Source organism: Bos indicus x Bos taurus, chromosome 24 (assembly GCF_003369695.1).
Source record: "Bos indicus x Bos taurus breed Angus x Brahman F1 hybrid chromosome 24, Bos_hybrid_MaternalHap_v2.0, whole genome shotgun sequence".
NCBI lineage: Eukaryota > Metazoa > Chordata > Mammalia > Artiodactyla > Bovidae > Bos > Bos indicus x Bos taurus.
In genome coordinates, this window is record NC_040099.1 from 7,435,256 (window position 1) to 7,458,757 (window position 23,502).

Here is a 23,502-nt window from a genome sequence, read left to right on the forward strand (position 1 = left end):
TCACGGTCACAGTACACACCCAGAGGGCAGATTCACTGTAACTGCTGTGGTGTGGCCTAGCAAGGGGTCAGGAAGTATTTCACAGCGATAAGGAAATTAAATTTCACAAACTGCTTGCATTTCACCCGACAGGAAAAACGTAGAGCCACCTGTACTTTTATGTAAAATGTGTCCACAGATTAGATAAAGGGAGTACCTTTCATCCAGAGAAGTAGGACAGAAGAACTCTTTGGAAGTAGTCTGACGCCATTCACCATAGAGGCACTTTATGGTGTTGTTTAGTCGCTGAGTTGTATCTGCATCTATTGCAAAGCTGTGGACTATCGCCTGCCAGGCTCCTCTGTCCATGGGATTTTCCAGGCAAGAATACTGGAGTGGGTTGCCATTTCCTCCAGGGTATCTTCCTGACCCAGGGAGCAAACCTGTGTCTCCTGCATTGACAGGTGGATTCTTTACTACTATTGAGTTACGAGGGAAGCCCTGTAGGTACTTACGCCCCAACAAATGCCTGGCAGTCCCTGACTCTTACAGTAACCTGGGAGGAAAAACTGTGAGTGTGTGTGTGTGCACACATGTACAAAAAGAGAGGCATCGGAATGTGTCTGTGAAGTTCATTTCTATGGACTGTTGCATTGCCTGGGCATGGTGGAGAGAGAAGTCATCACAGTTTGTTCTTTCTTATTACATACCCAGAGAATTGTTGCTTTTTTTTTTTTTTCCAGTATTTTTACCCATTAATACTTCTTATAGTATTAGTATCAAGCAACATTCCAAAGGTGGTTTTATTGGTAATTTTAGGGAGGATTTAATTGTTCTTTTAAAACTAAGAATAGTATTTTTATGCTGAAGGATAGTTGAGGGCAAAATCAGACATGTTTTCATTTTATTTGTAATGATCACTAGGCTGTTAGGCTGACTTCTCCTACCCCTCAATTGTATACCTTGAAGAATATGTTATAATCTTTCTTTACAGAATTGTAGAGCTTTGGATTGCTTTTTTTGCTTCTTCCAGAATTTTGACTCCACAGTTTAGCTATTTGAAAACCATAAAGACTTTCTAAACTCTGTAAATAGAATTCAGAATTTGGCTTTGAAAACGATGTTTTGTTTGGTATAATTATAGTTGACACTGTTAATGTGACCGTTAGTGACATGCTTATGAGAAAAATAATGCTTTGTCTGCTGTGCGTTTGTTTTAGGTCTTTGAAAATTATGATGAATATTTTATGACTTTTTATTAACTTGTATTATAAAGAAGTGATACTTCATCACTGAGATGGGCTTTTCGTATGATGTGCTCTGTTTTTTACTGGATCTCCTCTTTCGGGCAGGTGTCCTTTCTCCTGGAATACTTGTCCTCCTTATCCCGGCTCCTGCAGTCATGTTTATTGGTGGATCCTGACCTTGTGATTCAGGATGAGCTTCTGAAACCTCTTATCCCAAACATCATCCAAGTTCTCACCCTATGCACCAAAGATATATTAGGTGAGCTTTATTTATTTATTTTTAAATTAATTATTTTAATTGGAGGCTAATTACTTTATAATATTGTAGTGTTTTTGCCATACATTGACATGAATCAACCATGGGTGTACATGTGTTCCCTATCCTGAACCCCCCTCCCACCTCCCTCCACAGTGAGCTTTATTTTTATTTTTTTTTGGTTTAGAAGGACAGTAAATAATACTGAGGAAAAAGTCTTAACTTTGCACCAAGTATTCAGATCAAGGTCACATTTTGGGTTGTTCTTTGCTAGTGTTTTTGGAAGACTTTTCATAAAGTGTCTTACAGGTTGGATATTTTAAGTGGCTCCAGGAGACCGTTTGAGGCAAGTACGCAGTATAGTGAAGGGCCGTTCCCCTGTGCTGTCATTTTAAATGAGGGTAAAGTTCTTTATGTAATGTTATAAAGTACAGTGAGTGTTAGGTGTTAATTATTCTTATAAGCTATGGCTAAATAACAAGTATAAGCAAGTCCAGAATATAATATCAGAAATCTCCAAAGGTCTGCAATTCTTAAAAAATATGCTCTAATGAAATGCTGAATATAGAGCTTAGTAGTGGGGAAAACTAAAGCAACGTAACTTCTTTATCAAAATTAAAATATGATAGTTGTCTGAAAGAGTTTATAATGAAGTAATCATTCGTTTGGTAATTCTCTTTGCCCATTAGCTCATTCTTGTTTAGTCCTTTGCATTTATCGCTTTGCAGGTTTTGGGTCTGGTAGGTGAAGTGGTTTACAATGCCCAGCAAAGGCAGTCTGCAGAGTCTCATCAGCATTGCGTCACCCAGTGCTAGGGGAGCAGTAGTTCAGTTCAGTTCAGTTCAGTCGCTCAGTCGTGTCCGACTCTTTGCGACCCCATGAATCGCAGCACACCAGGCCTCCCTGTCCATCACCAACTCCCGGAGTTCACCCAGACTCACGTCCATCGAGTCAGTGATGCCATCCAGCCATCTCATCCTCTGTCGTCCCCTTCTCCTCCTGCCCCCAATCCCTGCCAGCATCAGAGTCTTTTCCAATGAGTCAACTCTTCGCATGAGGTGGCCAAAGTACTGGAGTTTCAGCTTTAGCATCATTCCTTCCCAAGAAATCCCAGGGCTGATCTCCTTCAGAATGGACTGGTTGGATCTCCTTGCAGTCCAAGGGACTCTCAAGAGTCTTCTCCAACACCACAGTTCAAAAACATCAATTCTTCAGCGCTCAGCCTTCTTCACAGTCCAACTCTCACATCCATACATGACCACAGGAAAAACCATAGCCTTGACTAGATGGACCTTTGTTGGCAAAGTAATGTCTCTGCTTTTGAATATGCTATCTAGGTTGGTCATAACTTTCCTTCCAAGGAGTAAGCGTCTTTTAATTTCATGGCTGCAGTCACCATCTGCAGTGATTTTGGAGCCCAAAAAAATAAAGTCTGCCACTGTTTCCACTGTTTCCCCATCTGTTTCCCATGAAGTGGTGGGACCGGATGCCATGATCTTCATTTTCTGAATGTTGAGCTTTAAGCCAACTTTTTCACCCTCCACTTTCACTTTCATCAAGAGGCTTTTTAGTGCCTCTTCACTTTCTGCCATAAGGGTGGTGTCATCTGCATATCTGAGGTTATTGATATTTCTCCCGGCAGTCTTGATTCCAGCTTGTGTTGCTTCCAGTCCAGCGTTTCTCATGATGTACTCTGCATATAAGTTAAATAAACAGGGTGACAATATACAGCCTTGACGTACTCCTTTTCCTATTTGGAACCAGTGTGTTGTTCCATGTCCAGTTCTAACTGTTGCTTCCTGACCTGCATACAGATTTCTCAAGAGGCAGATCAGGTGGTCTGGTATTCCCATCTCTTTCAGAATTTTCCACAGTTTATTGTGATCCACACAGTCAAAGGCTTTGGCATAGTCAATAAAGCAGAAATAGTTACTTACATGCAAGTTTGACAAGTGGCAGTGATGTCCAATGAGCTAGCGAGGTTACACCATGCGTTCTCTATGGAGAATAGGGTGAGACCCACCCCAGGGAGCAAGAGGTGATTTTTACGTTGTGTAGTAAAGTGTCTTGGTGAGGTTTATTTTTCAAAAGGTTCTTTTTCTTCTTTGTGTTAATAAGTCGAAACATTTTGATTGATGTTTTTTACAGATGTAGAGTTAAGGTCAGCTTTTTATCAGACATGGACTCATCTGTTCAACCTTCTGGCCGCACTGCTGAGGCGAGCTGGCCCTGCCTCTTTCCCATATGTTACCCTGGGTCTGGCCCGGTCTTGGGCAGCGGTGATCGGTAAGGAGATGGTCTTGCTGGGCTCAGGGTGTTTTTGCTTATAAAATTAAGATAATCCCTTATTTACACACACTCACATTCTTATAAACAGGAACCTATGTGAAAAGAACAAAATGAAAATGAAATCAATTTCTTGATCAATAGGTTGTCTTGGTACTATTTAATTTACCTTTAAACACTGCAGTTATTGTTGTGCTAATAAAGTTCATTAGGATTAAGAAACCTATAAACTTTGTTACTCAAATAAATTTGACTGACTTCTTTAATTTTGAAGATGTTTCCAGTCGTTTACACATGAAACTATCTTTCAGATACATTCTGCAGGTGTGCGCGTTTGTCTACCACAAGCCCCGCTCTGTACACCGCCAGCCTGCAGTTCCTTTCTGTTCTCTTGACCGAAGAAGCAAAAAGGCGTCTCCAGGATGAGGAGAAAACAAGCTTATGCCACAGTCCAACAGTGGCTTCACTTCTTGACAAAACCCAGGAAAGTCAGAACTCACTAGAACGACTTACTGAAGTCATTCTTCAGGTTAATGTTTCTTGATTTTTTTAAATTTGGTTTAGTTTTTAAATAATTTACTTTCAGTCTTGGTCTTGTAAGAATTTTATTCAGTCATTCGAATTAAAAAACAATGCTTATTACGACCATTTAAATAATGGAAGAAAGGAATTTGATAATCATTCTCCAATTCTTCTGTTTTCTAAGAGGTCTTTTAAATAAATTACATGTGTGTGTGTGTGTATGTATATATATATGTGTGTGTATGTGTGTGTGTGTGTGTGTGTGTATATATGTGTGTGTGTGTATATATATATATATATATATATATATATATTCCCCTGTGAATTGGATTAAGTGCTTAAACTTGCTGTATGTTAATATTCAACATAGCTTTTTTCTTTAGAGGTTAGTCTTTGAGAATGATTTTCGGTCTTCTCTGTATTATAAATGTCTTATTCAGTCTCATCCACACAGAACATTCTCAAATCTTAATGATTTATCAAATTCTAGTGGATTTCATGAGGCAGTTGAAAACTAATGATAGCTCTTAAGTAGAACGCATCTTTTCATTCACAAGTGTTTTGCTCCAGCCTAAGTTTTTCTCGAAGGCAGTTTGATTTGCATTCTTTGCAGTGCTATGAGGGGAAAACCTCCAAAGATGTCCTGAAGAGGGTCGCTGCGAACGCACTGATGTCGCTTCTGGCCGTCAGCAGAAGAGCACAGAGACATGCGCTGAAGGGTGAGCCACCTGACACCTCAGCTGTTTTTAATTTGTATATTTTACTGCCTGTTTATTTTAGGTGTAAAGAACTTAAAATCTTAGTGTCACTAAAAAGAATAATTTCCCCCCCATACAGAAACATAGTAAACATGCTTTGCTTTTTAAAAAAATTTCTGTGCATTCCATAGTTTTATTTGCAAAGCAGAAATAGGGACACCAATGTAGAGAACAAACGTGTGGATACCAAGGGAGGGCGGAGGCTGGGAAGAACTAGGAGACGGGACTGACACACGTACACCACCGTGTACAGACAGACAGCTAGGGAGGACCGGCTGCACGGCACAGGAAGTGCCCCTCAGCCCTCTGTGGCGGCCTAAATGGGGAGGAAGTCCAGACACGCATTTCTTTTAAAATAAGATTACACATGTGGACTACTGTTTGTGTGATGAGTCTTTCTCTAGAGAATCTATTAAATGTTAGAGAAGTGTTTTAATGTAACGTATCACTCAGTTTCATGATAATCACATGTTAACCACAAGCACATATTGCACACACAAAGAAAACATGTAGTTTCGATAGGAATAACAACCGTATTAGATGAGCCTATATTTTCATATCAATTTCCCCCTGAAGTGTTGTAATTTCTCATCCAGATTCAGGGAACACAGGTGTTTGACATGAAAGAGAATATCAAGTCCACTAATTTCAGTTGTAACTTTGCTACTGAAACTCCACATGCCTCCAACATAGATGAGATGTGCAAAGAGTAGTAATAAGTTAAAAACAAGCGGGTTTTAGCATTGTAGTTCTCTTGTGTTTTTATCCTCTTGTTCATTAATGTCTCACTGAAAATGTGAAAATAGAATTGGTCAGAAACAGAAAATATCACTTTTTTGAGAAATTTGATTGTTGTATATAGTTTTAACTTATTTGGAAATAAAGTATCTTTCTGACTATTTTGGACATTGTTTTCCAGCCCATCTTGTAGACAGCTGCGTGGAGCAGATGAAGCACATTCATGCACAGCTGAACCTGGGTTCTCTGAAGCCGGGAAGGGCAGCGCTGAGGAAAAAGGTCACTGAGTTCTCAGTCTCTGGGAGGCAGGGGTGACCATTTCTCGAGTCCTTGTGCTCATAAATGACACCCGTGTTTGGTTGAAGTGAGTGTTTTAGAGGAAAGGTACAGCCATATAAATTAATGGGATTTCTACATTAGAAGGTTTACGTTGGGATTTATTTGTGTGTGTGTGTGTGTGTGTCACCTTATTTCTCACTTGAAGATCTTTAAGTGAGATTTATATAATGTGTTGTTGTTTTAAGCCTTTTGGGATGTGTAAGATAACTTTTTATTCTACAGAAAGAATATCTTTCATAGGTTCACTAGAAATAGAATAACTTACTAAGTGTTTTCTATATGGCAGGCACTGTTCTGAACACTTCATGTTTATTATCCACTGTTCACTCATGACAATAATCATAGAACCAGTAATGGGTAAAGCCACTGTTTGCCCTGTGTCTGTGCAGTTGCAGAACTGGTATTCCTAGTATTAGTTCATTTCCTTTGGTGACTCTCAGTGTCTCTTTTTAGCACTGAGTCTGCTGGACTCATGACAAGCTGCATGTTCACTGTCAACTTGATGTAACATAGGTTTTTAAGAAAACTGTATTTTATATTGCAATAACTTTGGTTTATAACGTTATATCAGTTTCATCTGTACTACATGATATCTGTTTCTGTGTATACTATACCTACTCATCACCAAAAATTTAGTTTCCATCCATCACCAAACAGCTGACTCCCTCTACCACTTTTGCCCTCCCCCTCATCCCTTCCTTCCTGGTCACCACTCCTGGTCTCTGTGTCTATGTGCTTTTTTGTTTTTTGGGTCTAGTTTGGTTTGTTCATTTATTTTGGTTTTTTGTTTTTTTAAATATTCCACATATGAGTATAATCATGTAGCACTTGTCTTTCTCTGTCTGGCTTATTTAACTTAGCGTAATACCCTCAAAATTCATCCCTGTTGTTGCAGATTGCAAGATTTTTTTTGTGGCTGGCTAATATTCCATTGTATATATACACCACATTTTTTTAATCCATCATCTGTCAATAGTCCTTTAGATTATTTCCATATCTCAACTATTGAAAATAACAGTTTTTATATAATAGCAGTGGTTAATAATAATAATTATGGTTAAAAAGATCTGCCACAAAAGCTTATTGAGGAAATGAAGATGTGTGTATTTATAAACATATCTACATATCTAAGACCGTTATTACAGCGTCTGTGTAATGACTTGTTTCTACTGCACCTAGTAAGAAACCGAGAAAAAGCCTTATTTAATCATTTTATCTGTCTAGGTGCTTATATGTTTGTCAGTTTCTTTTCTTGCCTCTTTTCCTTTTTCCTCTCGTGCAAAGGGCCTTTGCCTCATCATTGAGAAGGTCAGCCAACACCTGATACGATTGAAAAGCAGCCAGTATGTGCTTTACTTTGTTGAGATGAAGTATGGAGCTTATCATATATCTCAGTCCCTCTGTGCCTGATAGAACAGAAATAGCTTTTTTGTGGTGGGTGTGCTTCTCGAGACGTGATCATCTTTCAGAGATCGTTAGCCTGTCAGTCCCCTCCAAGCCGTGGTGGTCGGGCCACAGAAAGAGCATAGCTGTGGTGTCTGGTGACCCAAGGGAGAAGGAACTATTGTATGCAAAAGTGGAATATGCCATTGTTGTTCACATCTTTCAACTGCTTTTTGTTTAAACAGGAGGATGGTTTTATTAAAGAATTAAGCATTGCCATGCAGCTCCTAAGAAACTGTCTTTATCAGAATGAAGAATGTAAAGTAAGTAGAGCTACTTCTCAGTTTTGAAAGCAGTGCTGTTATGGAACAGTTTAAATTTCATATGAGATAATTAGGGCAACTGGAAAGCTCTTTGAAGTTTCCTTAGATGCATGGTTGATTGGTTCATAAGCTCAGCGTTGATTTCAGAAAAGAACGCACCTAATCTTACTGTTGTTCGTCAGCCCAGATGACATTTCTTGTTCGTGTGAGCATTTTAACTTCATTCCTGAAACTTTGACTTCAGGCAGCTAAAGCAAACTTGAGTCTCTTTTTTCCTACTGTTAGCCATTTCATTTTTTTTTTTTTAATTTAATTTTAACTAAGATGGCGTGAATGGCTGTGTATGTCTTCTAGGCAGGACTTTTTTCTGCCTAGGCAGTTGTCAGACACTTCTCCACGGGGAGGTGTCCTACGCACAGGAAAGAAGATGAGGATGTCTCCTGCTTCAGAGCAGAGATGGTATTGCTGTGTTGGTGTCAGGCAGGGTCTTCAGTCCCAGCTCTGCCGCTCTCGGGACCCCTGGCACAGCCCCTCTGTCGGGACCCTTCAGATGTTTTGCTCTGTCTGTGAGCATTGGTGCTGTCATTTCACACAGCCGTTGGGGCTCTTACACAGAACACAGTGTCTGGAACACTTTGATTTGCTTTGTCAGTGATGGGACACTTCTGAAGCACTAACCTCCACACAGAATCACTGTGGAAAATGAGTAAGTCAAAGATAACTTAAGCAAGCTTTCTTTTAAAAAAAAATTTTCCTACCACTTTTTAAACTTTTTGTTTTGTATTGGGGCATACCTGATTCACAGTGTTGTGATAATTTCAGATGAACAGCGAAGGGACTCAGCCATACGTATACCTGTATCCAATTCTCCCCCAAACTCCCCTCCCATCCAGGCTGCCATATCACATTGAGCAGAGTTCCATGTGCTATTCAGTATTACCTCTTTCATTATTTTACTTGTGATAAAACTGGAAAAAGTATACTATGTCTTAGAAAATGAACATTTGGAGCACATATTCCTTAAGCCATATAAAATAATTTACTCAGGACACATGCCTAACAGTTTACATTTCAAAACAATTCCATGGGAATTAAGTATTGATATGTTTCATTAGTAATGTCACTTACTACATTTACTGGTGTCCTTGCAGCTGGATGCAGTTCGTGTTCATCCACGACACGTCACTCAGGCAGTACTCTGGCACACTTCCCGGGTAGCATCTGCCTGTAGAGTCACGAGATGCTGGCCTGGGTACTGGGTATAAATGTAGTGCTCACATTTGTAACACATTAGCCAGCTATGAAAGTGTAATCTCTGAACAGGTCAAAGCACGTGTGCATTTCCAAGTTGCTTAATAACAAATAAGTCTAAAGAAGAATATTCAGATGACTCGAGGATAAATGTAGTTCTGTGGGACAGAAAGCCTTAATTTCTTTTCCTGTTCCAACTTACCTGAGGGGTGTCACACACTCCCAGTACTGAGTGTTGGTCACTCTTGTGGTGACTCAGCAAGTCCTCCACGCCCATGCCACCCTGATGTTGGTAAACATGTGACAACGAGGAGCTTTCACGCTGGGACGAGCCCAGGGCTGGGGAGGGTGATGGACTGAGGGTTAGAGGTGGGGGACAGTGCAGGTCAGGCAAGAGGTGACGAGGAGAACGGGGAGGGAGGGGCGGACTTGATGAAGACATGTGGAACAACTTCCAGGCTCAAGTGTAACGTAGGCGTGAGTCACTGAGCAGAATGTAGCCGTGAGTGATGCTCACGTGGGGTCTGCCTGTCTGTGGGACATCGGGATGGAGAACGGCCAGCAGTCAGTGGATCACGTGGGCCTGGGGCTCTGAGGAGCAGCACAGACTGGGGGGTCTTAGGAGTTAGCACTGGATAGAGGTGTTTGTAGCCATGACTGTTGTTGAAATTTCCCAGTAGAGTACGTAGTGAAAGCCTAGGTCATATCCTCGGAAAATTCAACTATTTAAAAATGAGACTGTGTAAGGAGTGCTGGAGAGTTTGGAGGTAATAAAGGATAGAAGGGCTGCGTGGAAATGAAGAAAAAAGAGCCTTTAATAGATGCCACAGTGCCTGAGGGTTTCACAGCTACAAAGGTAGGAACAATTTTACCAGCATCATCAGTTCAGAAAAGAAATTGAAGATTAAATAATGGTTGGGAAATGACAGCAAGAGCTCGCTTATGAAAAGCATCATTTATAATTGAGAATATGTAGCTGTGAAGGAAGCTAGCCTATATGTTGACTTTTCTAACAGGTAGTGCTTACGTATAGACAGAAGTGAGCAAATCGAGGATGAGTTATTAAAGAGAGGAAGAAACGACCTCCTAGATGGACTCAGAGCCCTGAGGAGGCAGCGGGCTCTTTCCAGGACACAGATGGACGGATCAGTGCTGCCAGAAGAGGGACTCCGGGTCCTCCCTGCCAGGCGGGAAGGAGAGATGGGAGGAGACCCACATGAGCCATGTGGAGTCGAGGAGGAGCTTATCCCTGCCTGGCTCTGTCTTCTCCGCAAGACAGTGAACGTGGTCGTCCACTGTGGTTGTGGGGCTGCCCTCCAGGCCTGTGGAGAGTGGGGAGCAAGGGGAACAGCGTTGGAAACAACTCGCCTCTCTCTTCCTCCGTGAAGTTGTGAGGGCATTGAACGAACGCCCACGTGTGTGTGCATGCATGGGTCTACAAACTGCTTAGTCAGTCTGTTCATGAAGAAATTGCTGCATTTGCTGCCAATAGTTATATTTTATCCATAATACTGTCCCAGTGATCTTCATAATAAAAACTGAGTTCCTTAAGAATTATTGAGATAGCATAATATTTTGACTGGATTTTGCCATATTCAACTCATTTAAAAGCAGTGATCTTCTGATCTATCTGGTCACACACATTAGGTATGTATGTGCACACAGGAGAAGAGCAGGCAGGGAGGACTCAGAGTTGATCAGCATGTTTCCTTAACCAGAGAATCCCTTTTCTTAACTGTATCACAGCATTTGCAAGGGCTCATTCAGTGCTGTAGGATATTACTGTGTTCCTTAATGTACGTGTTCAGAAGCTGTTTTTCTACATTTCTTACCTGAGTTGCATATCCTGGTCACCCAGTGTTGGAGGGAATTCCTGAGACTGGGGGGCTCATGGTCAGGGCAGTCCTGGTTGCAGGGTGCTGAACCTGTCCACGGGATTCTGTTCTGCAATCAGAACAAAATGAATTTTGTTTTTGTCTCCTGTGTTGGTGCAGATTTTCTGGCTTTGATTTTTGTTTGTCTTTTCATTATTCCGACTAACTCCGCCTGCCTCTCTTCCCGCACAGGGGGCGGCTCTGGACGCTCACCTGGCCCCTGTCCTGCACGCTCTCTGGCCTTGGCTCTTGATGGATGACTCACTGATGCAGGTTGCACTGCAGCTGCTTTGTGTCTACACCGCAAATTTCCCAAATGGTAAACTGAGCCCAATGCTGCCTTTCAGTAATATACTAAAGTACTAGTGTTGTTAAGGTAGAAAAATGAATATACATTTTGCAGTGTTTCTTCCACTTATTTTGAGGGTGTGTTGGTTAGAGGTATGCTTTCCTGTAGGGATTATAAGAGTGAATGGTTTGATGAGATAGAAGAATCATCAGACAGCTCAGGGCACAGAGGGAGAAACTGTCCTGATGATACCGCAGGAGAACACTGGATTTAATAGAATTGGGAGAGGGAAAAGTGTGATGGAAGACCTTAAAAACCAGGTATAGGTTAAGCTGTTACAGATTCTAGAGCAGGAGACTGGTGTGATGACAGGTGGTCCTGGCGTCGGGTGGCTTGGTGACAGTTGATGTCACTGGGGTGCCTCTTTTTCTAATGCCTCTGACAGGCGTTTTATTGAGCGCCTCCCATGGGCCCTGTTGTTAGTGGCCGACAGCTGAGAGTGAGAAAAGCAGGCAGGCGACGACTTGGGAAGGGAGGAGAAGCTGTGAAAAACACTCTCTGAGCAAAAGAAAGGAAAGTGGGGGCCTGTGGGCAGTATGCATTTCCCATGTAAACTTAGGGGCACAGAGTTGAGGTTTAACCAGCAAGTCTAGCAACATTCAGCAGCTCAGCAGTTGGCTTTTCCAAATATCAAAAGACAGAAGGGACCAGAACTGGGGACAGTACACAGCCCATCTCATCACTGCTGTGCTGAGGGTGGCTTACTCCTCAGAGTCTGACCTCGCCCTCCGCTCTGGAGCCTCCCGTCCTGGTGGCGTTTGTCCTCCCCCTGCCCCCGCCCCAGATTATGGTATTCCTTGATTTTTTCCTTCTGTAAAATGGAGGCAGGAGCCACAGTGCTTTCAGTGCTGTATTGAGATCGCCAGGCCCTCAGTCCATTAGGTCACCAGCACCAGCCTTTAGGGCAATTGCAGTTGACAGGTTAATGACCGAGTCCTTCCACAGACGGATGAGCTCACCACTCAGGTGGTTGAACCAAAGTGTGAAGCTGAGCCACCTTGTAACGGCTGCTGTTTTTGAAGGTTGCAGTTCCCTCTGTTGGTCAAGTTATGGACAGCATCCTGTTCAAGCCGCACACCGAGGGGCCCCCGGCAGCTCCCTGATGCTGTGTATCCTGAAGATGGCTTCCCAGGTGCCTCCAGAGAACACGGCTGTTCAGCAGGCAGTGTTCATGATTCTTTCAAACCTGGCCTTGTCTCATGACTGTAAAGGGGTAATTCAGAAAGTGAGTATTACACTTGCCTTCCTATCATAAAAAAGAGACTCCGTAAAATACCTTTCCAACCCAGGACATGTGTGAAAAGTCTAGAATTCAGTTTTTAGGGAAACATATGGAGAAGGCGATGGCACCCCACTCTAGTACTCTTGCCTGGAATATCCCATGGATGGAGGAGCCCGGTAGGCTGCAGTCCATGGGGTCGCTCAGAGTTGGACACGACTGAGCGACTTCACTTTCACTTTTCACCTTCATGCATTGGAGAAGGAAATGGCAACCCACTCCAGTATTCTTGCCTGGAGAATCCCAGGGACAGGGGAGCCTGGTGGGCTGCTGTCTATGGGGTCACACAGAGTCGGACACGACTGAAGTGACTTAGCAGCAGCAGCAGCAGCATTATGATTTCAAACATTTTATTTTAAAGGATTGTAAAGAGATTAGAAGGGTTCACTTTGTTTAAAGCCTGTTGATACATGAAAAGTGACGGAAACTAGAATATGACTGTATTGTTTCCTTTTAATTTATCTTCTTAGCTTTTGGATTGTATTTTCTTTCACTCAAAAATGATAGTTTTAGAAAGACAGCTGTCTTACATCTGTCAGAGAGCATAAGAGTAATATGTTCTGTGCTTAGTCGCTCTGTCGTGTCTGACTCTTTGTGTTCCCTTGGATTGTAGCCCACCAGGCTCCTCTGTCAATGGGGATTCTCCAGGCAGGAATACTGGAGTGTGTTGCCATGCCCTCATTCAGGGGATCTTCCCAAACCAGGGATCGAACCTGGGTCTCCCGAATTTCAGGCAGATTCTTTACTGTCTGAGCCACAAGGGAATTCCAAAAGTAATATATTGGTCTTTAAACAGACCAAATTGAGAAGTAACAATTTCAGTTCAGTTGACATTGTCAAATGATTTTTGAAATTGCAGCCCTTTTTCCCCAGGTTAGACCTAACTTCTTTAGACACAGGTGGTTTTTCAGTCTTCTGGGACTCCTGTGCCAAAATTTGAATTCTTATCACTGGTTTTAACTTAGGGCACTTATTTAAAGGAGGCTGACTGGTTTAAACAAAATCTGCTACACATGTTCAGTTAGACTGTATTTAGATGTATATAAACAGAATCCCTAGTTTTGAAGATCCCTAAAATCTGATTATGAACAGGTTATTGTTACTTAATAGTACACAGGCATTTGAGTGTTTCTGTTTCATTTACATGAAGGCCAAGATAAATTGAAAAAGTTGACAGCTCTCATAAGAATTGAGCCCCCTTTTCCTCTATTGTATCATCACCCCAACCACCCCCCTCAAAAAAAAAAAAATACACTTTGAGTACAATCTCTAAATAAAGAGCCTTACTAAAGAAAGATCTTTTCTCAGTGATATGTTGTGCTAACTCAGCATTGGTTCATGAGTCTCGTTGATCATTTTCAATTTTGCAGTCCAGCTGACATCATCGTGGTATCTTGAAATCAGCCATGGTGGGAACGTTCACTCCATGCAAATCGAGGACCTCCTGCTTCAGCCTTAGCTGTTTATTTCCTAGCACATGGCTGGATATCTGGTTGTGTGTGTGTATGTGTGTATGACTCTCCTGGACTGAATTTTTGTGGTTGCCGTCCTTGCACATGTGTGAAAGCGCAGCCTGGGGGTGAGGGGACAGTGCTTTCTGCCACTTCCTTACGGAGAGCATGTTGGTAGGAAGTGAAGTAGGAATTTCCAAGTGGAACATAAGCGCTACTCTCGGATCTGATGTGTGACTGACTGGTGCTTATTTTCAGTTCCATCACTCAAAAAATATTTAGGTTAAACAAAATGCTTTCTAAAGTATTTCAGCTCCCAATCTCTGATCTGGCTGCTAAACTTCAGCATATTCTGATATCAGTGTGATCAGGCTCCACTCCAGGTAGGGGCCAGTGAGGTTGTTTTCCCTCTGCTGCTCTGTCATGATGAGCCCTAGACACTTGCAGTTACACCTCCCCTAACTCTTGTTTTGGAGAAGGCGATGACACCCCACTCCAGTACTCTTGCCTGGAAAATCCCATGGACAGAGGAGCCTGGTAGGCTGCCATCCATGGGGTCTCAAAGAGTCAGACACAACTGAGAGACTTCACTTTCACGCGTTGGAGAAGGAAATGGCAACCCACTCCAGTGTTCTTGCCTGGAGAATCCCAGGGACGGGGGAGCCTGGTGGGCTGCCGTCTGTGGGGTCGCATAGAGTCAGACACGACTGAAGTGACTTAGCAGCAGCAGCAGTAACTTGTTTAGTTACCAGAAAATGTCACGAATGCTGTTATACAATTAAGATTCTAAAATATCTGTCTACCATGGCATATTTCTTTGCATCCTAATCAGTGTGGGAAGTCGTCTGAAAACGTCTTTGTGTGTGTGTGTGCATGCTCAGTCTCTGAGTCGTGTCTAACTCTTTGCGACTCCATGGACTGTAGCCCTCCGGGCTCCTCTGTCCATGGGATTCTCCAGGCAAGAATACTAGCATGGGTTGCCATTTCCAACTCCAGGGGATCTTCCTGACCCAGGGATTGAACCTGCATCTCTAGTGTCTCCTGCATTGGCCAGCGGGTTCTTCACAAGTCTTTAGGCTCAGCAGAAAGGGGGAATACCCAGAGCCTATTTTCGATTTAAGACTCTGCTGTGTATTTTATCACCGTTGTCAGCTCCAGGTCTCCAAGGTCACGGCAGAACCTGGCTGAATGGGAAAGGCAAGGGGTGAATCTAACCAGCCCTCGTTTGGGTGAGAGGGGAGCGGACGTGAGTGATGGCTGCAGGACAGCACGGGGTGTATGTAGTTTGACCATTTCCTTGGTGCTTGGGTAGGGTGGCTAAGGCTCCTGTAGCTTGTTTTGTTATCACAGTCAGAGTCCTTTTACATAAAAGTGCTAAATTTATTTTATAGATTCAATCCAAAATCTTGATGTAGGTATAGAGAAGGCAATGGCACCCCACTCCAGTGCTCTTGCTTGGAGGATCCCATGGACAGGGGAGCCTGGTAGGCTGCAGTCTATGGGGTCGAGGAGAGTTGGATATGACTGAGCGACTTCACTTTCACTTTTCACTGTCATGCATTGGAGAAGGAAATGGCAAGCCACTCCAGTGTTCTTGCCTGGAGAATCCCAGGGATGGCGGAGCCTGGCAGGCTGCCGTCTATGGGGTTGCACGGAGTCGGACACGACTGAAGCGACTTAGCAGCAGCAGCAGCAGGTGTAGAGGAACCCAAAAAATAAGCCCGAGTAGATTGTTAAACAGGAAGAGACGTGGGTGTCCTGGAGAGTTGGGGAAGTTAATGTTCCTATTTCTGTACCCTGATCAAAACACTCGTCTGACTGGTTCCCATGCTGGCCCAGGCTGCTTCTTGATGACACCTTTGTGCTTTCTTTCCTGTTGCATATAGATTATTCTAGGCAGTAAGTCACTGTCTTTCACATAGTCCAGGGTTTGGTGTGGTTTATGGAAGGGGTTTTATTTGGAGGTTGAAATGACTCTTACAGTTAAGTACTGGAGCTTTCTTTGCTCTAAGTTTACAAGAATGACATGTAGCCATGAGAAATCTTCAGTGACGATAAAGCGGCTGGGTAAAGTGGGTATGATATATACCCACAGATTAAAAAAAAAACACACTTGTAGCTATAAAGATTCAAATATCCTTGGTAGTACCACAGTTATTAACTGGTGTCCAAGACTGACTGGGGTTTTGTTTCTTTCTCCTCCCTGTAGGATAGCTCTCAATGAGTACCAAAATTGCTGGAAGGCAAACAGGAAGAGAAAAACCCAAGATGCCCGAAACAGTCCCCAAACTGAATGATCAATCCTAAATAACTGAGTTGACTAGTTGCTTTATCCATCGTCAGGGATTGATTAGTAGGAATTAAAATTTGAGCACTATTTTGTTCTCCTTTACTTTTTCACTTCTACTTGGAAACAGTGTCGATGGAGTATTGGGAAGGTACTGGGAGGAAGGAGAAATTAAAGTTTCTTTAATTTAAAGGAAAACAGGAGCAGAATGCTGGCTAATTGATCTCTGTGGGACTCGGAAAGTAATTCTGAAAGACTCGGAGAAAGTAAAGTAACGTTCTCCGCATTTATCCACAGAGTAACTTCCTGCAGAACTTTCTGTCTCTGACGTTGCCGAAAGGGGGAAACAAACATCTGAGTAACCTGAGCGTGCTCTGGCTGAAGCTGCTACTGAACATGTCCTTCGAAGAAGACGGGCAGCAGGTGATCCTGCGGCTGGACGGCTGTCTAGACCTGCTCACGGAGATGAGCAGGTTCAAGCACAAGAGCAGCCTCTCCATCCCCCTTCTTATTTTCCATAACATCTGCTTCAGTCCTGCCAACAAGCCCAAGATCCTGGCTAACGGTGAGTCCTCTCCTCGTGCACCGCACGAATCCACTGATACACGTGCTTATCCACACCGTGTTCCGTTCAGGTTAAAACAGAGTAGTTTTATAAACAGTCCGCCTGGTGGTCATTTAGCACCAGCCATGTTCAAGGCTCTGCTGGAGGCGGAGGCTGTGGGAACGGATCGGGCATGACTCTCGCCCGGCGTTCACGGGTCACCGCACGAGGGCCACACTGGGCGCAGGAGGCAGCTCCTGGGAGAGTTTGGGCCCCTCCTTCCCCCCCCCCCCGTCCAGCCTCCCGATCCTCTGACTCTTGTGCCTTTAGGCAGGCACAGCCCCGCCCTTGGAGCCTTTCCAGATGGCCTGTCCGCGTGGTTGGTGCTCCCCATGCCCGTCTCCTGCCTCCCCCACCCTCTTTCTCTCTGCCTCCTTTCCCTGTTTTATTTTCCTCTGGAGAGTCACCACCAGCTGATATGCTGTGTGTTCAGTGTACATCCGTGCATTCCTCCTGTGCCCGCACTAGAGCAGAAGGTCTCACGAGTCAGGCGGTTTCTGTCTCTTTCGCTGTGTGTACCCGGGGCAGCTCTGATCGTGCTTGTCACAAGTGGGCCCCCGGGGGGCACGTGAGATGAAGAGAGTGACCAGGCTGCAGAGTTGAGGACCCGAGAGCACATGGTGACAGGAGCCCCACAGCGACCTCACTCTGCCCTCAGGACAGGGAGGCGAGGATCAGTGAGGACTCAGAAATTCTGAAACAGGAGAAATGGAGTGCTCTGTTTCTGCAGCCATACGCTGTTCCTGTGAGGAGTATGTGATTTCAGGTTTTATAAGGGGATGTGTTATCACGAGAAAAAAAAAAATAGAGGGGAGGTGGACTCTAGACCACATGTATCCGATGCTGGATGCCACACCCTCGGGTGCTGCTTCTCTGGGTCCAGTTTCTTCATCTGCAAAAGAACCCTTTCTTTCTGACTTTGGTAGAAATCAGTTTTAACACATAAAGTGTCCAGCCCTGTCTATGGAATGTGATAGGTGCTCCAGATGTATTAATTCTCTTTTCATGTCTTCCACTTAATCTTTTCTTAGAAGTGTTTTTCTACGAAACGTGGTATTTCCCAAGTAGAAAACTGATTACATTATTGTGTATAGTCATGATTCTATTTTTCTGATGATAATTATTGAATTGTTAGAAATTCAGGGAAAGATTCTAGAAGCTCGGCCAGCCTTTAACTCACCTGAATTAACTGTCACCTGCTTCCCGGAGAGGGATCGACGGGAGTGTCGGTGGCTTTGTTTCCCGGTCTCTCCCTCCCTCACTGTGCCCCCCTGTCCTCACGTTGCTGAGATGACGGTGGCAGTAGGACCCTGCCTCATGGGACGCGAGAGCCTCTGGGAGGTGCCTGCCCCGCTCTGCGGTCGCCTGGTAGCATCACCTTTTTCAGAATACGTTTCTTCTTTGGGGATCAAAGACGTTTCTTCTTTGCATTTTTGTTATTGAGAAGGTCAGGAAGATCTGAAGGAGAGAAGCCTGCATCTTCCATTTCTGGATTACTCAGGATTTATTTTTAAGCATTTCACTTGCATCAGCAGTGTTCTCTCTCCTCCATGAGCTTGAAGAAGGAGCCTCCCCAGCCCCACAGACGTGAGATGAGGGGCCTCCAAGGTGGCTGGGAGGCAGTGACTGTGCAGTTTCTCCGTGACGTGTCCCAGGCGTGGCCTCCATTTCCACCTGGGGATCCAGAGGAAGGAAGGCGCTTGGCCGAGTCACGCGGCTGGAAGGTCTTCCCGGCAAGGCCACGTGACTCTGATTAGCAGCAGCCAACATCCAGTTTAGGTTTAGGTGGTCTGGAGTGGAGTGGGCAGTGGGCTCGACTGCTGTGTGAACAGATCCAGAGGGTGCCTTGTTTCTGGTCATGTCGGACCAGGTCTCCTCTGAGCAAAACAAAAACATGCCAGGTAAAATATATTAAAATTCACCTTAAAAAAAATCAAATAACCGAAGATAGTGGGAAACTTCCAGGCCAACTTTGATCGGCAGTCTGTGCCCAGGACGGTAAGAAGTCTGGAGAAGTCTCTTTCGCTCCGAGGACGTTGGCCAGCCCGTGTGCTCGGGCTTTGGCCCACGAGTGCCAAATGGGAAGGGGACGGTCCTCGGGGACAGACTCTCGAGTCTGTGGGCCATCCTGCAGACACTAAGCTGCAATCTCAAAGAGCTAACCTCTTAGAAAAAGGTGAAAGTGAAATTTGCTCAGTCGAGTCTGACCTTTTGTGACAGCATGGACTGTACAGTCCATGGAATTCTTCAGGCCAGAATACTGGAGTGGGTAGCCTTTCCCTTCTCCAGGGGAATCTTGCTAACCCAGGGATCGAACCCACATCTCCTTCATTGCAAGTGGATTCTTTACCAGCTGAGCCACAAAGGAAGAAGGTGAATCAGAATTAAATTGGTGCCCTGAGCCTCATTCAGGCAATGATACAGAAAAACAGGCACCACGCAGACCGCCCCTCACAGCTCTTCAGCCCAGAGACACACAGACAAGCGGCCCATGGGCTTGGTGGGAGCTGCTCCTCAGTTGAACTGCCCTCTAACGGGCGGAGGACAGGTTCATCCTATGCCTCAGGGAACCTCCACAAACACTTTTTCAGAAGCATCAGCCAGTTCACAGTTAAAGATGACCAGGCATGTCAGGGGAGAAGGCAATGGCACCCCACTCCAGTACTCTTGCCTGGAGAATCCCATGGACGGAGGAGCCTGGTAGGCTGCGGTCCATGGAGTCACTAAGAGTCAGACACGACTGAGCAACTTCACTTTCACTTTTCACTTTCATGCACTGGAGAAGGAAATGGCAACTCACTCCAGTGTTCTTGTCTGGAGAATCCCAGGGACGGCGGAGCCTGGTGGGCTGCCATCTATGGGGTCGCACAGAGTCGGACACAACTGAAGCGACTTAGCAGCAGCAGCAGCAGCAGGCATGTCAGGGAAATGGCAGCATGAAAGATCAACAGCAACAGCAGGGGCAGAACACCAGCTTACCTGCCTGGACTTCAGATGTTGGAATTGTGAAACACAGATTTGAAAACAACTTTAGTGATGCTGCATTTAGATAAGTAAACAACAAGCTTGAAAGTATTTGCAGGGAATGAGAAACTAAAAAATTGAAAGATGTGAAAAAAAGAACCAAACAGAACTTCACTATTGAGTATGATAATGTCAGCCCCTTACAGGTGTTTAAGTGTAAATTAATTAAGATATGCAATTCATTTATCACACTTAGCTGCAGGTGGCTATTGGCTATCTTATTAGACTGCAGATATATAAATATTTCCATCCTTGTGAGAAGTTCTGTTGGACAGGTGACTGTTACAGAACTTCAATAGCCAAAATTAAAAATTCAGTATACATGTCTGGCAGCAAGTTGGGTGTAGTGGAGGAGAAATTTAAGCATTCAAAGATAGATCAGGAAACAATTTCCAGAATGTAGCACAGAGAGCTAAAAAAAGATGAAAAAGGATTAAAGAATAAAGGGTTAAGGAAAAAAAAAAAGGCTAAGTGACAGAGTAGACATACTGGGGCAGTCTGATTGCATGTGCAGTGAAGTCCTCACAGAAAAGGGGAAGTGAGATAAAGTGTTTGAGGCCGCAATCACTAAACATTTCAAGAACTGTTTTCATCAGACACTAATCCACAGATCCAGGAGACTCAGATAATTCCAAGCAGATAAGTAAAAATAAGAGATTATCTATATGTTTCTGTGAGACTTCACGGCCTAACTCTTGGTTAAACTTAAAAATGTTTTATATGCTTTTTGTGTGTGTGCATGTTATATTTCACAGTAAAAAAATTTTTTTTAAACTACTTTCATTATCAGAGGGGGCACTACCTGAATTGTCCTGTATATGTACTTTCTTTTAAAAATGTAAGTGATAGTAACCGGTCAGAGGAGTTGTATCAGCTTATATAGACCACAGGTTATATGTTCTGAGGGCTTGCTGCGAAGTGTGAAAACGCCCCTGACTGGTACTCAGATGGAGAACACAGAACTCAGCCTCCCAGTTGATGCTGTTCCCTAAGAGTCTGCCACGCATCACCTCCCATGATGAATTTCATCATCTGAAATGACCTCCCATGATGAATTTCACCAGAGAGCTATTTATGTAGGCTGGCTCCTGTAGGTTATGGTACAGGAGAAGCAGAGAGCGCAGAGCAGGTGGTCAAGCAGGAGGGGGTGGGTGGTGGGAAGGTTGCAGTGCCCATACCTCCCTTCCTCTCCGTCTGTCCCTTTACTGCACAGAGTTCACTTTATGGAGCAGCTTTTTATTTATTTTTTCCTATAGGACATTTTAAATTTCTTAAAATTTCTTTAAAAATTCTAGATCAGATCAGATCAGTCGCTCAGTCGTGTCTGACTCTTTGCGACCCCATGAATCGCAGCACGCCAGGCCTCCCTGTCCATCACCAACTCCCGGAGTTCACTCAGACTCATGTCCATCGAGTCAGTGATGCCATCCAGCCATTTCATCCTCTGTCGTCCCCTTCTCCTCCTGCCCCCAATCCCTCCCAGCATCAGAGTCTTTTCCAATGAGTCAACTCTTCACATGAGGTGGCCAAAGTACTGGAGTTTCAGCTTTAGCATCATTCCTTCCAAAGAAATCCCAGGGCTGATCTCCTTCAGAATGGATTGGTTGGATCTCCTTGTAGTCCAAGGGACTCTCAAGAGTCTTCTCCAACACCACAGTTCAAAAGCATCAATTCTTCGGCACTCAGCCTTCTTCACAGTCCAACTCTCACATCCATACATGACCACTGGAAAAACCATAACCCTGACTAGATGGGCCTTTGTTGGCAAAGTGATGTCTCTGCTTTTGAATATGCTATCTAGGTTGGTCATAACTTTCCTTCCAAGGAATAAGCGTCTTTTAATTTCATGGCTGCAATCACCATCTGCAGTGATTTTGGAGCCCAGAAAAATAAAGTCTGACACTGTTTCCACTGCTTCCCCATCTATTTCCCATGAAGTGATGGGACTGGATGCCATGATCTTCATTTTCTGGATGTTGAGCTTTAAGCCCACTTTTTCACTCTCCACTTTCACCTTCATCAAGAGGCTTTCTTGTTTGCTTTCATTATGGTATCTTGCATCCAGCTAGAGTTTATTGAGCCCCTACAGTAAACTTGCACTGTGGATATTCTCCAGTGAGCAGATTCTACACAGACTCTGCCCTCAGTCATACACAGGGAGAGAGTTCCCAGTAACAAGTGTTTCACCTCTAAGAATGCATTATGTCTTAAAAATCACTCATTTTAGAGGGAAAATAATTTGATAGAGTTAAGTAATAAAATGGATTCATGTATTGCTCTGAAACACTTGGACAGTCTACTTGGGGCTAGACGTCTCTACTTTAAAAGGAGGAGGCTGCTGCAGATAATCTGTAAGTCTTGATTCCATACTCTGGCTAGATTTGCTCAAAGAGGGTGTATCTATATGTTATATCTTTAAATAACCTCACATACCCACACACAAAAATACCTTTGACATGTTTAATCCTTTCTTAAAAGGCTTAGCTAATATGGTATTTCTTGATTTTTTTTTATAGCAGCCCTTGCTATTGATATGTTCGTATAATGGCTTTATAATTTATCTTAAGAGCAAGTTCTGTTTTCCTGCATGTGAAAATGTCAGCTATGATCAAAGAGTTCATTAATAAACTCATTGTGTAATTGCTTATTTCTGCCCTGTTGTTGTCTTTAAAGGGATGTGGCTTCGTTGAATTAGGGACGAAAAAGTTAAGCATCCACGGCTTCTGTGGTTCTGCGCCTGTTCTAAAAATAGTTTGTTTTAGGGTGGTCCTCCCACATATCACATGATGTAAAAGATTGTTTTTGCCAACTTTGTATGTATTGGATGGGTGAAAAGTGGGTATCTTTGACTAGTCTGAGATTTGATACTACTGTCTGGGCCTGACCCTTTCTTTTTTTGTGTGTTTATTATTAGAGAAAGTCATTAGTGTGCTCGCTGCCTGTCTGGAAAGTGAGAATCAAAACGCTCAGAGGATTGGAGCAGCCGCACTGTGGGCTCTCATTCACAATTACCAGAAGGTCAGTTGTTAAAATCATTGTCCCTGCAGGGCAAACGCCAAGCTTCTCGGGATATCAGAGGAGTGTCAGCAAGGAAAAAAAAAGTCAAAGACAGTGTTGCCTTTGTGCGTTCAAACCATTAGTAAACCATTGGTTGAAATCTCTCATGTTACCATTTCCATAGGAGGCGCCTCAGTCCCAAGTGTTTCTCTTGGGTGAATTCTCCCTTGTTAATAGAACTAGATTTGCCATATTCATGCAGTGTTAGTATGAATCATTTTTCCTAAAAGATGTGTCCAGGAGAAATTCATCTTGACATCCAGCCAGACAGTGAATTTTTATCCAATTGTGGGATTCGCTTTTCTCCCAGACATGTCATTGCTGAGCTTTGAAGTCAGCTCACTTCTCGTAGGGCCAGCCCTGTTAGAATGGCAGGCAGGTTCTCTGGCCTCAGCTCTCCTGATGGCAGACATCTCACTCCTCAGAGAGATAGCTCCGTGTCCCTGGCGGCTAAGTGGTGACCAGCAGGTAGGTCCCCGAGTGGTGCTCAGGCAG

The 23,502-nt window shown here is 43.8% G+C and overlaps 1 protein-coding gene across 3 annotated transcripts in view; it reads left to right on the plus strand.

The window, feature by feature from the left end:
* Nucleotides 1-23,502, plus strand: part of RTTN (rotatin) — a 118,189-nt gene that overhangs the window by 92,685 nt on the left and 2,002 nt on the right. For all 3 annotated transcript variants that reach the window (XM_027525761.1, XM_027525763.1, XM_027525762.1), the window contains 10 exons: nucleotides 1,332-1,485; nucleotides 3,631-3,768; nucleotides 4,080-4,297; nucleotides 4,904-5,009; nucleotides 5,968-6,065; nucleotides 7,754-7,831; nucleotides 11,149-11,275; nucleotides 12,328-12,530; nucleotides 16,620-16,887; nucleotides 22,865-22,968. In XM_027525761.1, coding sequence (XP_027381562.1) covers nucleotides 1,332-1,485; nucleotides 3,631-3,768; nucleotides 4,080-4,297; nucleotides 4,904-5,009; nucleotides 5,968-6,065; nucleotides 7,754-7,831; nucleotides 11,149-11,275; nucleotides 12,328-12,530; nucleotides 16,620-16,887; nucleotides 22,865-22,968 — 1,494 coding nt within the window. The remainder of the gene's footprint in view (nucleotides 1-1,331; nucleotides 1,486-3,630; nucleotides 3,769-4,079; nucleotides 4,298-4,903; nucleotides 5,010-5,967; nucleotides 6,066-7,753; nucleotides 7,832-11,148; nucleotides 11,276-12,327; nucleotides 12,531-16,619; nucleotides 16,888-22,864; nucleotides 22,969-23,502) is intronic.